General features: G+C 42.9%; 2 protein-coding genes and 1 long non-coding RNA gene across 4 annotated transcripts; 1 reads left to right on the forward strand and 2 right to left on the reverse strand.

Annotated features, from left to right (window-relative positions):
- The first annotated feature begins 791 nt into the window (after positions 1-791).
- On the forward strand, positions 792-1,467 carry LOC136004031 (proline-rich protein 9-like). The gene has a single exon (XM_065660127.1). The coding sequence runs from the start codon at positions 792-794 to the stop codon at positions 1,332-1,334; it is 543 nt and encodes a 180-aa protein (XP_065516199.1). The 3' UTR covers positions 1,335-1,467.
- A 193-nt stretch (positions 1,468-1,660) lies between these two features.
- LOC136004032 (uncharacterized) lies at positions 1,661-4,423 on the reverse strand. The gene is made up of 3 exons (XR_010608212.1): positions 4,235-4,423; positions 2,648-2,745; positions 1,661-1,881 (listed from the first exon to the last, which is right to left on the reverse strand). It is a non-coding gene; the product is annotated as an uncharacterized LOC136004032 (long non-coding RNA).
- A 2,644-nt stretch (positions 4,424-7,067) lies between these two features.
- LOC136003990 (uncharacterized) lies at positions 7,068-10,975 on the reverse strand. Of its 2 annotated transcripts, none has more exons than XM_065660067.1 (2): positions 10,926-10,975; positions 7,068-9,110 (listed from the first exon to the last, which is right to left on the reverse strand). In XM_065660067.1, the coding sequence occupies exon 2, from the start codon at positions 9,087-9,089 to the stop codon at positions 8,067-8,069; it is 1,023 nt and encodes a 340-aa protein (XP_065516139.1). In that variant the 5' UTR covers positions 9,090-9,110; positions 10,926-10,975; the 3' UTR covers positions 7,068-8,066. The 2 variants fall into 2 exon arrangements, with proteins under 2 accessions (XP_065516139.1, XP_065516140.1); XM_065660068.1 differs by lacking the exon at positions 10,926-10,975 and adding an exon at positions 9,756-9,847.
- Between the last annotated feature and the right edge of the window lie 3,421 nt (positions 10,976-14,396).

Here is a 14,396-nt window from a genome sequence, read left to right on the forward strand (position 1 = left end):
TTTAAGACTGGAAATTAAATAGATTAGTAGATGCTGCAGAGTAGTTTTGGGACTTCAAAGAGATGAGTGGGAAGAAGAATTATCTGGAAGAAAGAAGCTGCAGAATACCTGAGGGCAAAGCTGCAGGAGCCATCTGGGAGAAGTCAAGATGAGGAAATGAATTGGAAATGGGAACTATAAGCTCTGGGCTAACCCTTTTCTTATGAAAGGATGAGCGCGTTAATATTGATACAACTCCAGTGACATACCATGATGATATACCATGACGATAGTACAATGATGTACTCCAATGATATACAGCTGGAGAATTTGGGGTAGTGCCTGAATTTTTGATCTTTGGTCTTTATCTTTGAGCATTAGGAGCTCAATACCTACACCAAGGGAGATGTGCTCTGTGAGGAACTGAAGATGAAAAAGTTGGGCCTGGGAATGTCTGCTGATACAACTGAAAAAATAAAGACATGAACTATTTTCATGTTATGGCTTCTGCAAAGTTTAATTGTGGGCAGTTATACAAAATTCGGGGTTTACGGCTGTAGTCTTCCTAACAGTGGTGCTTGCGGGTTCCCAAGAAAAGAAGGAATAATGTGGCAGTTGTAGTTGAATATGTCTGAATCCAGAAATCATTCAGACATGTAATTTTTCCTGAGGGCTCTTTTCTTAGTCCAACAGCTAACTTTTATGTATGTTGCAAGAGTTCAGATTGTGAATTGTGGCTCAAGAAGAAAGGATGAGTGCCCTGATTCTGTATCTCTTTTCTTTGTCTTTAGCTTTACCAGCACCTCAGAAGTATGTCTTACTATGAGCAGTGCAAACAGCCCTGCCTGCCCCCTCCCATTTGTGTGCAGAAATGCACCAAGTGTGTGGAGCCCTGCAAGACGGTGTGCGTGGAGCCCTGTGACAGCATCTGTGTGAAGCCATGTTCCACCCCATGCGTGGAGGTCTGCACAACGCCCTGTGCCACCCAGTGCACCACATCCTGCACCACCCAGTGTGTGGAGCCATGTCCTACCCAGTGCACCACCACCTGCAGCACTCAGTGTGTGGAGCCTTGTGCCACTCAGTGCACCACCACCTGCAGCACCCAGTGCGTGGAGCCCTGCAGCACCCAGTGTGTGGAGGTCTGCCCCCCTAAGTGCATTGATGTCTGTGTAAAGCCATGCGCCACTCAGTGCACCACTCAGTGTGTGGAGCCTTGTGCCGCCCAGTGCTGCACCAAGTGTGTGGAGCCCTGCCCACCCCCATGCGTGGAGGTGTGTACCACCAAGTGTGTTGATTCATGTGAGACGGTGTGCCTGGAGCCATGTAGCACTGTCTGCTCTCGCCCATGCTGATCGCCTTAACACACGAGCCTAGCATGTGGCCCTGGTGCTTCAGTGCATTGCAATATCCATAGGCTCACAAGCATCCATGGAATGAAAACCACGTTACAGACCCATCTGCAACATACTGAGACTTCTGATCTGTTTACCCCATTCTGTCTTTGTCTTGGAAAACATTTGTCTGAATGTTTCCACCCTGTGTCTTTGCTTGCTATGATACTTCTGCTACTGCTATCTCAGCAACTTTTTTCTTGGTAACTGCAGTTGGCCAATAATTATACTGCTGGGCATCTTGGAAAGTGATTGAGCAATGTCTGTTCTGTAAACAGTTGACGTTGGAAGATGCTTCCCCTTCAGTTCTTTATTTCTCAGTTTGTCTTTTAATCTTTGTCCTCTTGTCTATGTGCAGCAATAAAAATTGACCATTGATGGCAACACGTGTCTTATGTCTTTCTTTCATCGCCTCGTTTCAGTGTCATTGGACCCAAGAACATCTTCCTTTAGTGCTCATTTTAAAAAGCTGCTATGGTTGTGGACAATTTGTACCTGGAATGCAGTGCTGTAAACAGGGAAAGCATGCATTATAATGTGGAGCAATGTCTTTTAATACTGTAAGCAAAACATCATCTGGTCAATACTTTTCTGACAGGTACAAAACCTGAAGAGTTCTATCCCATGCGAAAATAATGATAGAAATTTAATTTTCACCTTTATTAACGATTACATTTTGATCTTTGTATCTCTGGATTTTGAAGGAAAATATTACACACCATTAAAAGGTATATTTAAGTGGAAGAAAGCCACAAATCCAAGAAAGAAAGAGTTGAAATGTTCTTTCTGGGATTTGAATTATTTCTTAAAAGCACTCTGATGGAAACGAAAGTGGTATTTTTTATTAATTCTTCCTCCTTGACTGAATATAGAAAGTAGGGGATCTGGCTTCAGGAAATGAATCTTTTCGCGGTTCAGGAACAGCTCCAAGCCTTGCAAGTTTGCAGTTTTTTTCCCAAGTTTGCTGCAGATACTTCATACGGCTTTGGGCAGGTCTCTCTCTCTTTCCCTATCTGTTCAGAATCTGCCATGAGGAGAAGTCACATCCATGACTGATTGACTGGTTGACATTCTAGATCATAAATTCAGTTCATTAATGCCTGGCAGGTGCAGTAATATTTTAATTCACTTATAAATGCATCTTCTTTATTTGGAGTAATAATTTTGAAACAGAAGGAAGCCCATTGTCTGGGGGGACATTATACCCATCTAAATGCTGAGTTTCAGGGATAACGCTCTCATTGTCTCCCAGACTGTGCATGTGACTTGCTTACCTCTGTCTCTGTGATGGCCACACAATTTCCATGTCTGGGATGTAGAGAATTGCTATCCACGTACCGTATCATTATAGCAAGGGTGGAGAATATCTAATCTAGAAAAGAAAAGGGTTATATTTAGCAGTGTGTAAACATTGTTACCAAATCAGCTTTTAATGAAACCTGATGTGCAGGTGCAGAGATTTTTACAGTAGATTTCTTATTGTGTTATTTCTGTCAACACCAAAAGGTGACACCATCAAAGAGGAATAATGATAAGAAAAACATGACTCAGTAAGGCAAACATTTCACACCTGAACACACCTTTCAGTTCAGATGGACAAAACAAGGGGAGGTGGACCAGATATTCAACAGCACAAAAAAGGATGTGGAGACTAGGAACATGCATGTCTAATTCCTACTTTTGAACACAAACCTTTGGGGATTCAGCAGTGAACACTGTCTCGCTAATAACTGCTTGCTGCTGCCACATGTGTAGTGTCAGTGTCCACTTTCAGGCATGGAAAATGTCTTAGTCAGGAAGTCACATGCAACTACTAATGAGATCCATCCCATAGGTTAGTCATCTATGACAGAATTCCAAGCATCTTCATGCAGCTCTATCAGCTGCGTTAGTCATTTAAATTTTTTCTTCTTTCTCTCTCTGCTGTGAGCATTGCACCAGGCACAGTAATCACAGATGGGAGCACATGGTGCTGGAAACCCCAGAGGAAGTGGCAGAAGAGACCTGTTGGTTTATGCTCATCATTCTTCCTGTGCCTGTGGGAAACCTGTTGCAAAAGCCTTGACACATGGCTCTCCTACGCACCTGTGGTTAGTTCTGTGCATTGTTGAGATTCCCCTGTGTATTTACAACAAATTAGTGACACTCGGCCCATGTCAATCTTGGGGTCATTAAGACCCCTGGTAAATCAGGTGTGAGCGAGGGATGTTAAGATATGGGATGATCTTGTTTACATTAACACCTTCTGCTCTCCTACACCCAGTGGAAGCCATGTCCGTCATCTCTCCAAGGTTCTCACATATGTAATAGAAACTGGGCTGTAATTCATTGGGTTGAATATGACCCTACAGGGCATAGTATTGATGAATAGTCAAGAGAGGCTTGAACTACTTTTTCCATTAGAACTATAGACAGCATTTCAGTTGAAAAATTCTCTCTGTTCCTTCCTTGGAAAAATTTCAAGGGGATCAACAGGTTTCTGAAACCCAGAGAAAAGAAATCCTGACACAACCTCAGCAAGCCACGGTGTTTATAAAAAAGAAGTTCTAGTTGCTTCAGTGAAAAGCTATGTGAATGCACAAGTAAAAAATAAGGGGAAAGCTTTTTATTTTCTTGGCAATATCAAGTATGTCACTCCCCTTTTCAGGAAGGAAAATAGAGAAGAATGGGAGCAAAACCCAGAAACCCAGACTGCCAAACACAGAATGTCTCTCAAATCTGTTTTCGTTTGTGGGATCTTTGCCCAGGGTTGAGAGAAGATTAATTATTAATAAATTAGCCAGTTATTACCAGATTGGGTGTGCCTTACATTAAAAACAACAAATCTCCCACACCTGAAAGAGGAAACATCTCTTACAGACCTTGACTGAAGTCCAGGTGTATGGAGGTGTCAGTGGAGCAAGTTTTGGTTGTGAAAGATTCTGGTCATCAAGTTAATCTGTTGTCATCAGCTACTGGGGCTGACTTTTGGAAGCATATAAAAGCCTCCTATTTGGTAGGCTTGCTAACTTGAGTGCCTTCTTCTTCTCTTCTTCTAACAGCAGGAGATATCAGGTGAGTCCTATGCACATTTAGCTATAGAAGTGGGGGTTTATGATGCCCTGTTCTCAGGAGGCAGGGTGATTTCTCTTTATTTTGTTTGTCTAGTAACTGTTTCAGTTCCTCTCCCTAGCAATTTCAGCTCCATACAGGTGAAAGCTGTATTATGTTATTTTGAGACTTTCTGAGGCTGTAGACAACGGCTTGCTGACTGTTTAGACCAGGAAACCCTTGTCAACCCTCATAATTTTTTTCCCAACTGACAAGAATGCTTGTGGATAACCACTGGGTATTGAGTATCAGTTACTAAAGGATGGCATCTGCCAGCAGCTTTTTTTGTATCCATCAAGCAGCCGTGGGCTGATCACTGCAGTCTCCTGGATCTCCTGGGCTCTGAGTTTCACTTCTTTGTATAAAACTGTATCACCACGGAGCAGGAGGACAGTTCCCTGGCATTGAATGGCCAGAGACGGGGCTTCTGCCCTGAGACGCTCAGTAGACTAAGCAGAGACAAGGCGTTGCTGGAAGGGATTGTTATCAAATTATTTTTCTCTTTCAAAACCGTTTGCAATACTTAAATGTCACTAGCTTTCTGTTCCTCTTTGATTAGCTTTAAATATTGCTCTCAGGTTCTCCTTGAACTAAGCGTGCTTTCATCAGAGTTTGTATTGCTTTTTAGCTTGTCACATTTGAAGTGTTCAGAAAACAGTGAGCAGAGGGAAAGAAGGGAAACCCCTGTCATTGTTTCTCTTCCATCCACCTCTGTAGCCTGTTTGGCTACACCTGTTTGGATCACAACTTTGTTAAGAGGGTGCTTGCCTCTTACCCATTTGTGCTTATGTACAGTTATGCCTCAGCAGAGTGGCTGATCTCCATAGAGACTAATTGTAATAGGAGCGCAGAAAAAAAAATGTGGGGCAGCTACAGCAGACTGGAGTCACCAGCAGGAATTTGGTTTGAACAGCATCCTCCTCGAGGATTTCCAAGGCTGGGGTTGGGGGTCAGTTTTGTGGTTTTGCCTTTATTAACCTATATAGACTCTTCACTGTTGATTTGATCTCAAAGCTAAAGAACTGACTGAAATTAATATCCAGGAACAAGAAGTGTGTAGGGCTTAAAATAATTGAAATGGCATCTTGTTTTTCTTCCAGGTTTAGGAAAGATGTCTTCCTACCAGCAGAAACAGCAGCAGCAAATACCTTCAAAATGCCAGGAAAAGTGTCCTCCAAAGTGTGTGGAGCAATCCCAGGCCCCCAAAGGGCAAGCCAAGTGTCCTGTGAAGAGCATTCCACAGCAGCAGCAGCAGCAGCAGTGCCCAAAGCAGAAGTAGCACTAACAACAGTGGCAACAAAGTGCCATGGAAGATACAAATACTTATTTCCAAGCTCTCCTTTCTGCTGGCTCTGCCAGAATAGCTAAAAATTTGCAGCACACCTCTTCTATTTGCAGGCAGAAATTACTTTTCAAAGTGATGCAGTTCATTAAATTGGATTTATTCATCCTTTAATATAAAGAACTAATATTATGGGGCTATTTTCTTCTGATCTTTATTTGGTTATGCTGCAATAAAATTATAAGTGACCTCATTATTTGCTTCCTAATGTTTTTTTTTTCACTTTACTGGTGTCATCCATTTTCTTTTGCTTTCTTTTATTAGCCAAAGAGTTACCTTTAAACATTAACATTCAACATGCCCATTTAAATGCAGGGCCCTTTTCTGCAGAGCTGCTTCCTGAACTTCCTCTGTTTATGTTTGAACCTGTTGCCCCTTGTGCTACAGTCACTGATGCAGAGCTCCTCTCCAGCATCCTAGTGTAATAATTCTTGTACAATATTCTGAAGCATGCTCTTGTGGGTCTATCAAAACAATTAACTGTGGATTTAGAGTCTAAACTATACTGTAACTGCTGAGAGGAAAAGAGTCTTTGGAAGTTTTTGACACTGAAAGGAAGCTTTTGCCTGCTCAGAATGAATAGCTTCTATTTTAAAAGAAAGAGGAGTCAGAATGTTTCAGTTTCTCAGCGGGACATACTGGCTCAGCTAATTGATTTCCAGTCAGCTGTATGGCAGAGGAGGAAAACTATAAATACAGACACTGTTGAGTGATATGATATCTGGCAGACAGACATAAGCTTGCTCTGCTAAGCATCAGCTGTGTGACTCAGTGAGATTCTGTGATCAGACAATGAGATTGGATGTGTCTAACACTCATCTAACAGGTACAGGGCCAAACTAGTGGGATTGCATCACTCCTGGCTCATCTGAAGTGTGGGAAAACCTCCTTTGCTTGTGCTTGCAACCTGCCTTATGTCTTCTGAAGGTCGCATAGTGGCTGGGAATATGTTTGAACTGGGCAGACTGAGAGTGGGGACAGCTCAATGTGAGCTGATGTCATGTGCTGTGCTCTGGGACGTGGTGTCTTGCTGAGGAGTGATCAGGGCTATCAGCTAGCCCAGTGGAGTGACACAATGCAGGAACTCTTGCAGGTTGTCTAATCCTGGCGCATGGAGAGGAGCAGCAGACTCAGGGTCCCCTGCAAGCACCAAAGTTTCTGAGTCTTGATTCACCCAGCTTTGAACCTAAAAAATTTCTGACTGTTCCAAGCTGAGGCTTCTTTTCATCTTTTTAAGCAGAAGTGATTAAGAATCTCCACAATTTGGTATTCAAAGTAATTTTTATTGTTGATTTTCACAGTGAAATTAAACCTGGATACAGTATCAGCCTAAAATAATTAGAGGTAAGTACCGAATACATACACAACAGCACTGTGTCGTGAAACATGTTCCAGGGTGTAATTGAGACAACACTCTATGCTTCCTCCTTTATCCTGTCTAACAGATGAAAGCCACGCCTGAATTTAATCTATTTCAAAACATGTCTGGATTGGATTTGATTATCTGTGTTTTCCATAAATAATCTCATCTTAAGCTGTTCTTTTACACATCCCGGATAACCCAAGGTGATCTCTCTCAGGAAAGCACTGATTACAAATAATTCAGCTAAGCAGATAATTAAGAGGTGATGGCTCTTTTGTTAAGTAGTTCCTCTAGCCCAGTGTTATTTTTCTGATTACATAAAATATTCAGCACTATGGATTTGTGATTCAGAAAGTCTCGTTGCCATTTACCAGAACCCCTTAGCAGCAGGTTCTACACAAACCTCAAATCCAATTATTAATAGGCAAAACCCCTAACTGCAAGGTGGGAGATGACATTTATATATGGGGAGCTTGGGGAGGAAGGCATGAGCTCTAGGTCCCTAACTGCATTTGGGTTAAGTTTATTGTTCAGCTTAATAGACCCTGACTCATGCATGCCGTCATGCTCTTCGGTCTCTTTCTGGGCCTTTAAAAGCCAGAGGAATGACTGGGAGAGGGCAGAAATTCAGACAGCTGAAAAGCTGAACGCACATGCCTACGACACCACTTCAAGCCTTATCTATTGCCAGTCCCAACACGTCAGTTAGCTTATGGCTGTTAGTATGGGATAACACTAGTGTTAGCTGGGAGGGGGGAGTTGGAAGCTGTGCTTCTTAATAGAAATTCTTCAGTGAATAAAAGGGTGTTGGAAAATTACCTCTGGTTGTGAGACATGGGGAAGAGGAGGATTGGGTTTGCAATCTCCTCTCTTCAGGGATTCCTTTGTCAGCTGTGAATTACTTCTGCATGGGTGGCCACTGGTTGGGCTGCTTCACCTGCTGCTGCTCAATGGGAAGATACTTCTCTGGATGGGAGGACTTCCCTGAATCAGAGCAGGGAGCAGGGATTGACACAGGAGTCTCCTTGTGCTCCTGCTTCTCTGGAGGGTGTGGGGTGGGCACAGGGATCTCCTTGCACTCCTGCTTCTCCTGGGGGTGTGGTGCAGGTTCAGGACATGGAGCAGGGATTGGCACTGGGATTTCCTTGCATTCCTGCTTCTCCTGAGGACACGGTGCAGGTTCAGGGTGTGGAACAGGGATTGGCACAGGGATCTCCTTGTGCTGTTGCTTTTCTTGAGCACATGGTGTGGGTTCAGGGCAGGGAACGGGGATTGGCACAGGGGTCTCCCTGTGCTCCTGTTTCTCTGGAAGGTGTGGGGTGGGCACAGGGATCTCCTTGCACTCCTGCTTCTCCTGGAGATGCGGTGCAGGTTCAGGGCATTGAGCAGGGATTGACACTGGGATCTCCTTGCATTCCTGCTTCTCTTGGGGATATGGTGCAGGTTCAGGGTGTGAAACAGGAACAGGCACAGGGATCTCCTTGCACTCCTGCTTCTCCAGAACATGTGGAGTTGGTTTACAGCCAGAAACAGGGGCTGGTACAGGTAGCTCTTTGCACTCTGATTTCTCTTCATGGTGTGGAACAGGCTCAGGGTGCAATACAGGTGGGAAAGTCGGTGGTAGCTTGCATTGCTGTTGCTGCTGTTGCTCCTGGAGTGGACTCTTGGGTATTACGACCACTGGTGTTTCTCCCTTGCTCGGTTCCACCACTGGTGCTGGCAATGGCACTGCTTTTTCTGGTACCACTTTTACTGGAACTGGCTCTGGGCAAGGTGTTGGGACTTGGACTTCAGGTTCTTGCTGTGGATGTGGGACTGGATCAGTGCATGGCACAGGGTCTTGACTGTGTTTTGGAATTGTCTTGCTCAGGCCAGGTGGGAGCAGGATTTCCTGCTTGATTTGCATTTGATTCAAAGACATCTTTGCAGAAAACAAGATTATCTGAAAGAAATGTCAGAGTGTTATTGTATCTCACAAACGAACTGCATTGTGATAAGGGTGGAAGAACTACAGGAAAAATTGAATCAGCTGCAAGCATAAAGTTCTCTTTGCTTTTGGTTTACCAAGGCAGGTTTGCTCAGAAAGAATAATGATTTGCTCTTTCTTTTTCATCCTGCATTTCAGCTCCTGTTCTGACTGTTTCACTTTGTCCCTCCTTTCTGTTCTGCAACGTGGGAAAGCCCTATCAGGTCTAATTGTGGTAGAACTACTCCTTTTATCTTGGAGCTGATTTACACTTCAGAGCTTTCTCCTGTTGCTTCACACTTCCCAAGGTGTTAACTCTCTGATTTCTGTCCTGAGGAATTAATGAGAGAGGCTGGCAAATAACAGATCTGCTGATTTTGATAGTGGTTTCAGAAAGTAATAATAATAATAATAATAATAATAATAAAATGGATGCTGAAGACAGGCATTTAAAAAGGTTTGGTCTATCAAAAAGTAGAAAAATATTAACCTGAGCCCACTAGAATATTTCACATCGGCAAAACTGAAACGCTGCCTTTGCTTTTGCCCCTTTTAAAATGGTTTCCAGATTTTACTTGGAATTAGAGAACTGAGGTGCTAAGACCTCAAGGTGGACCTCACCAACAAGCTGAATAGCTTTCCGTAGTATAAAGAATCTTTGCAGTAACAGTAGGCCAACTCCTCCTCTTGCTCTGGTTTCACTCTGATTTCATCTATGATATAATGGATGGAGGTTAGCTGTGGCACAGTTCTTCCAGCTGTCATGGAAAGAATTAGCAGTGGTAATGCCTCCCCGTGTGTGTGGATTATCATGGCCACTAATACATGAAGCTTGTGTGAATCAGAATAATCAAGAGGGATTTCTTCTCCTAAGGCCAGTAATGTGCAACAGGCCAAATGGGTTATCCTAATGATTTATGAAACTGCCCTTGTTTTGTGGACTACTGAAGGTAGGCACGAGGCTCAGCTGGACTCCTATAGTGTCTTTGGTAAAGCTCGTGTTGCTGTTTTTCTAAAAACAAGCTAAGGGCACAAATAAGTTTAGAATCTCAGAAATGTTTCTTGGTAGGGGCATTTTTAAGTCCCCTCAATGCAGGACTGTCAGCAACACAGATCACATAAGAGTGTGCAAGTTCATTCTCCCTTCCTCATGTTGCCTACTCCTCTCAACACATCTTCAAAGCAAATTAATTCCTCTCTTCTGCATCTTCCCAGATCCTCCCGATCAATATCACTTGTCTCTTAGTATTTTCTTTATAAAGATCTGATAAGATATTAAGCTAAATTAATATGTTCTTGATATGGTTAACATGAATGAGGCACCACTCTAGGAGTACTTTCACCCTTCTACTCCCTACAGCCCCTCATACTCCCAAATCTATCTTTTACAAAATAATTCTCCAATGAAACTGGAGTTTTGAAAGAAGTCTTCTCATAAGCAGCAGAATTGCAGAAAACAGTTTTGGAAGGAGCTTTTAAGGGGCCATTCAGACCCTCTCCTTCCCTGAAGGCCGCATCAATTATACTTCAACATATTTTATCTAATCTCTTCTTCAGAAAGGTTTTAATTTAGCAGTTAACTATCCTCACATTTACACACAATCTGAATTTGCCTTGCAGGGTCATTCCAAGAATCCTTGTCCTACCCCAATGAACACAGTTTCTCTTTGAAAGTATCTTGTGCATATTCAAAGGTATCAAATAAAACACTTCTTTAAAGAGTCTGCCTACATTAAGCCAAGCAGTAAAATTATAGACATCACAAAAGAGTATCAGTATTCTCTGACTTACCCAACCAGTCAACAGGGAGAAGCGCGAAGTCGAGTGGATGGTGCAGCACAGAGATTTGAGAACTTTTATATGGTTTCAAAGCCCTGCCTTCTGGGAATGAGTCCTCCTAGGTAATGAGCTCATTCTTTCACAACTGCCGTTGTGCATTTCCTCCACAGACTTGTTTTACACGTAGGCACTGTGAAGAAAGCCTTTTGGTGCAAAACGTGTTTTATTCCCCGTTCTGACTAGTCTGATTAAACAAAAATTTTCTGGGTGAATAAAGTTCATACCCTTAGGTTAATACATTCATTGCAGACCCCATGGAGATTAGGAATCTTGGTGTGGTGTCAGCCAGCATGGTTCCACTTCAAATCATCATGACTTCAAGTCATTTCATTTCACCTAACTCCCCCACTTCTTAGGATTGTATTTGTAGTTTAAGATAGGGGGGGTAATCTGTACTTCTCTCACCTGCTTTTCATCAGTGAATTCTCTGAAAGGACTTTCTTACAATTCTATAAACTCATGAGGGTTTTTTTTATTTTTTCCCCATAAAGATCTTCATAGATTCCATTCTTCTTTCATTTTAGAACAAATAGTTTTGAACGCATGGTATTGTCCATGGCACAGAAGATGCAAATCCCACTCACCTACATGTGATAGAAAAGGGAACTGAGTTTATCTCCATTTATTATGTGAAAAAGGATTTTTTTATATAATGCACAAGGTTTATCACACCCAAATGGAATTTGGACACTGGTCTCATTTAGGTGCCAGAATGGCATTTGAAAAGATATTTCAATCTACACGTGAAATTTAGGGAGCTTGTAGTATAGACAGCTTGTTCCCTAAGCATTATTCACTGTAAAACAAGTTCATTGAGTGAAAATAGCTCCCTGATTATTATCCTCAAAATCTCAGGGAGCTATCAGTATGCAAGTCAAACTGTCCTCATTTCTGATGGTTGGATTATTTTCAGCAGTGGAGACCACACGTCCTACACAGAGGTGAATTTCATCATATTTGGCTGTCCTGAGACTATCTTTGTCCTCTCTCCACCATTTTACCAGAGCTCTTATCAGAGCACGCACTGCAGATGCAATCGTTGCAACAGGCTGAGCTGGTACCTGTCACCAGTTGGGATTCCTGGGGTGCAAATGTAAGAAGCTGTTTCTAGCTGTGGTGTAACTTCCTCTATTAATAATTGTTTGGCAACTGAAGTACAGAACACCTGAATTTTAGGCCACCTCTTCTCCTATAGTGTGACTTCACCTGTGCAACTTCCTTTCTTGCCTCATGGCAGGTGGGGCCCTGCATGGCTCTGGAAGCTGCTTAGTTTCAGTCACCAGCCTTTGCTAGTGAGGGGAATATTCCAGCCCAAGACCTAACTCTGACTCAGGCCTTACCTGCTGCTCTGCTGGTACAAATTGCAGTCATAGCTCTGCTGAAGGCAGGAACTAGAGCACTTTCCAGCAGTGGAGAACCTGCCTGTCTGCTTTCTAGGTAGTATCATGCTTTGTGGTTATCAAAATAGCCCTTCTGCTGAGATAGGATCCTGAAATATAGCACTTCAAAGGAGGAAGATAGAATAAGCTCAGACTCATAATAAAATGGTTTTTAATCGCTGCACTTGTTGGCTTGAAGACAACAGAGCACCTGGCTATGAAAGGAGACTGTGCATTTCATCAGCTCAAACATTGTATGTGAGTATTTGTGCAACATACATTAATATGTATCTTAAGGTCAGAGCTTCACTAACCTTTGTTATGCCCTTCAATTGGAACACCCGAGAGAAAGAGGGCACGTAGTACTTGTGCAGCATGTGGAGGCAGCCTATTGAAGAGTCTCTGTGCTTAAATGAAAACAGTGTCTCTCTGTGTCGAGACATTGTTTTTATTTCAGCAAGCTGTGAGGTTTCTGGACTATTTCAGAGTCCAATTTCCAGCCTCAACTTGCGACATCAAGTGATTAAAGAAAAGCACTTTCCATAGCTGGAAGGGAGACGACCTGAACCCTGTCTGGAAATCAGAAGGTGGGGCCATCCTGACCTTAACCACTGGTTTGGATCCAGGTCTGGAGGGACTGGAAGAGGTCACTTCACCTCCATGTCAGCAACCTCAGCAGAAAAATGATGGTAATTATCGTCGAAGAGGCTCTGAAGTCAGCCCGTGGAAAGGGAGTGAGTGTTTTTCCCATAGTAGAGGTGTAATTGCTTTCCCCTTCCATGTGAATTGCACAAAGACTATTTTTAGAGCAAACGCTGTATGCAGTGAAACCTGCCTTACTGAAACTTTGGGAAACTACGGGAGAAACGTGCCCTGAGTAAGGTGGCCTCAACTCCTCAACTTTCACCTGATGGAGCCCAGCTCAGCTCCAAGTCAATACTGAAGTTGTACCACTAATTCCAGGGAGAATAAAACCACAGGTGAGAAAAATACTGGCCCAAGCCCCTCCTTCCTAGAGAGAAAATGCTATTCCAGCTCCCACACAGCTTGGCGATCAGCCCATCAATAAATGCTCATCAGGTAATTAAATCCCCCAAAGTCTAAGATGCCGTGGGAGATATGCAGCAGTTATGCTAGCAGCTCCGAATGGAGGTCTGTAGTTGTCAACTTTATCTGGTTTATCACTGAGATGAGTGTGACAATATTTCAAAGAGTCCTGAAGCTGTATTGCTTCAGTATGAAAAGAAGGATCATTGTTTTAGGAGTGAAGACCACTGCAGAGGACCTCGGCTCAGGCTGTGAAATGTTCAGTCTGACCTTAACCTCATGTCTGTATGAATACTCTTTGATTTTTCTCCGTCCCACACTTTGAACTTTTGTGCACAGAGAAAACCATCTGAAGAAACTATTGCACTCCTGGATTTCATGTCTTGGTGTGACTGAGAAGTTGCTGAACTGGATCTCCCAAGACACAGGGCTTGCCCTGATGGCTTAATTAGACACTGTTTCGTTAACACCCCATCTTGTTCTTTATTATTGTGTCTGTCATCATTTTAGGGTGGATATCTTGACTAACTCATCTCACGAGACAAAAGACATAATTACCTGTTACTGAATTTCCTAGTATCGGTCTGTCTGCCTGTGAGTCCAGTCACTAAAGCATCTTCTCCCCTAGTGCTGGAGACTGATCAAGGGTCAGGTCATGTTACAGAAGATAAGAAGCTGGCCATCCATTGGGATGTCCAAATGCTGTAGTATCCAAGTACTGGACATGAAATATCCATGCTTTAATATTTTCTTCCCTGCCTTTATTTCATGAGTGATTCCTCTTTGGTTCTGCCACACTACAGCACCCGAGCTTCCCAGGAACCAGAGGGTTTCCTATTAAACCTATAGCAATGGATTAGTTTAACAACTCTCAGGAGACGCACATGGCTGAATCACAGGGTTAAGTCTGTAAATCTGCATTCATATTTATAAAACCTCTCCATAAATCCACCAACCTCTGTCTTAAAGCTTGTTTCATATTTTGATTCCAATTTTC

The sequence above is a fragment of the Lathamus discolor genome, chromosome 24 (genome assembly GCF_037157495.1).
Source record: "Lathamus discolor isolate bLatDis1 chromosome 24, bLatDis1.hap1, whole genome shotgun sequence".
Taxonomy (NCBI): domain Eukaryota; kingdom Metazoa; phylum Chordata; class Aves; order Psittaciformes; family Psittacidae; genus Lathamus; species Lathamus discolor.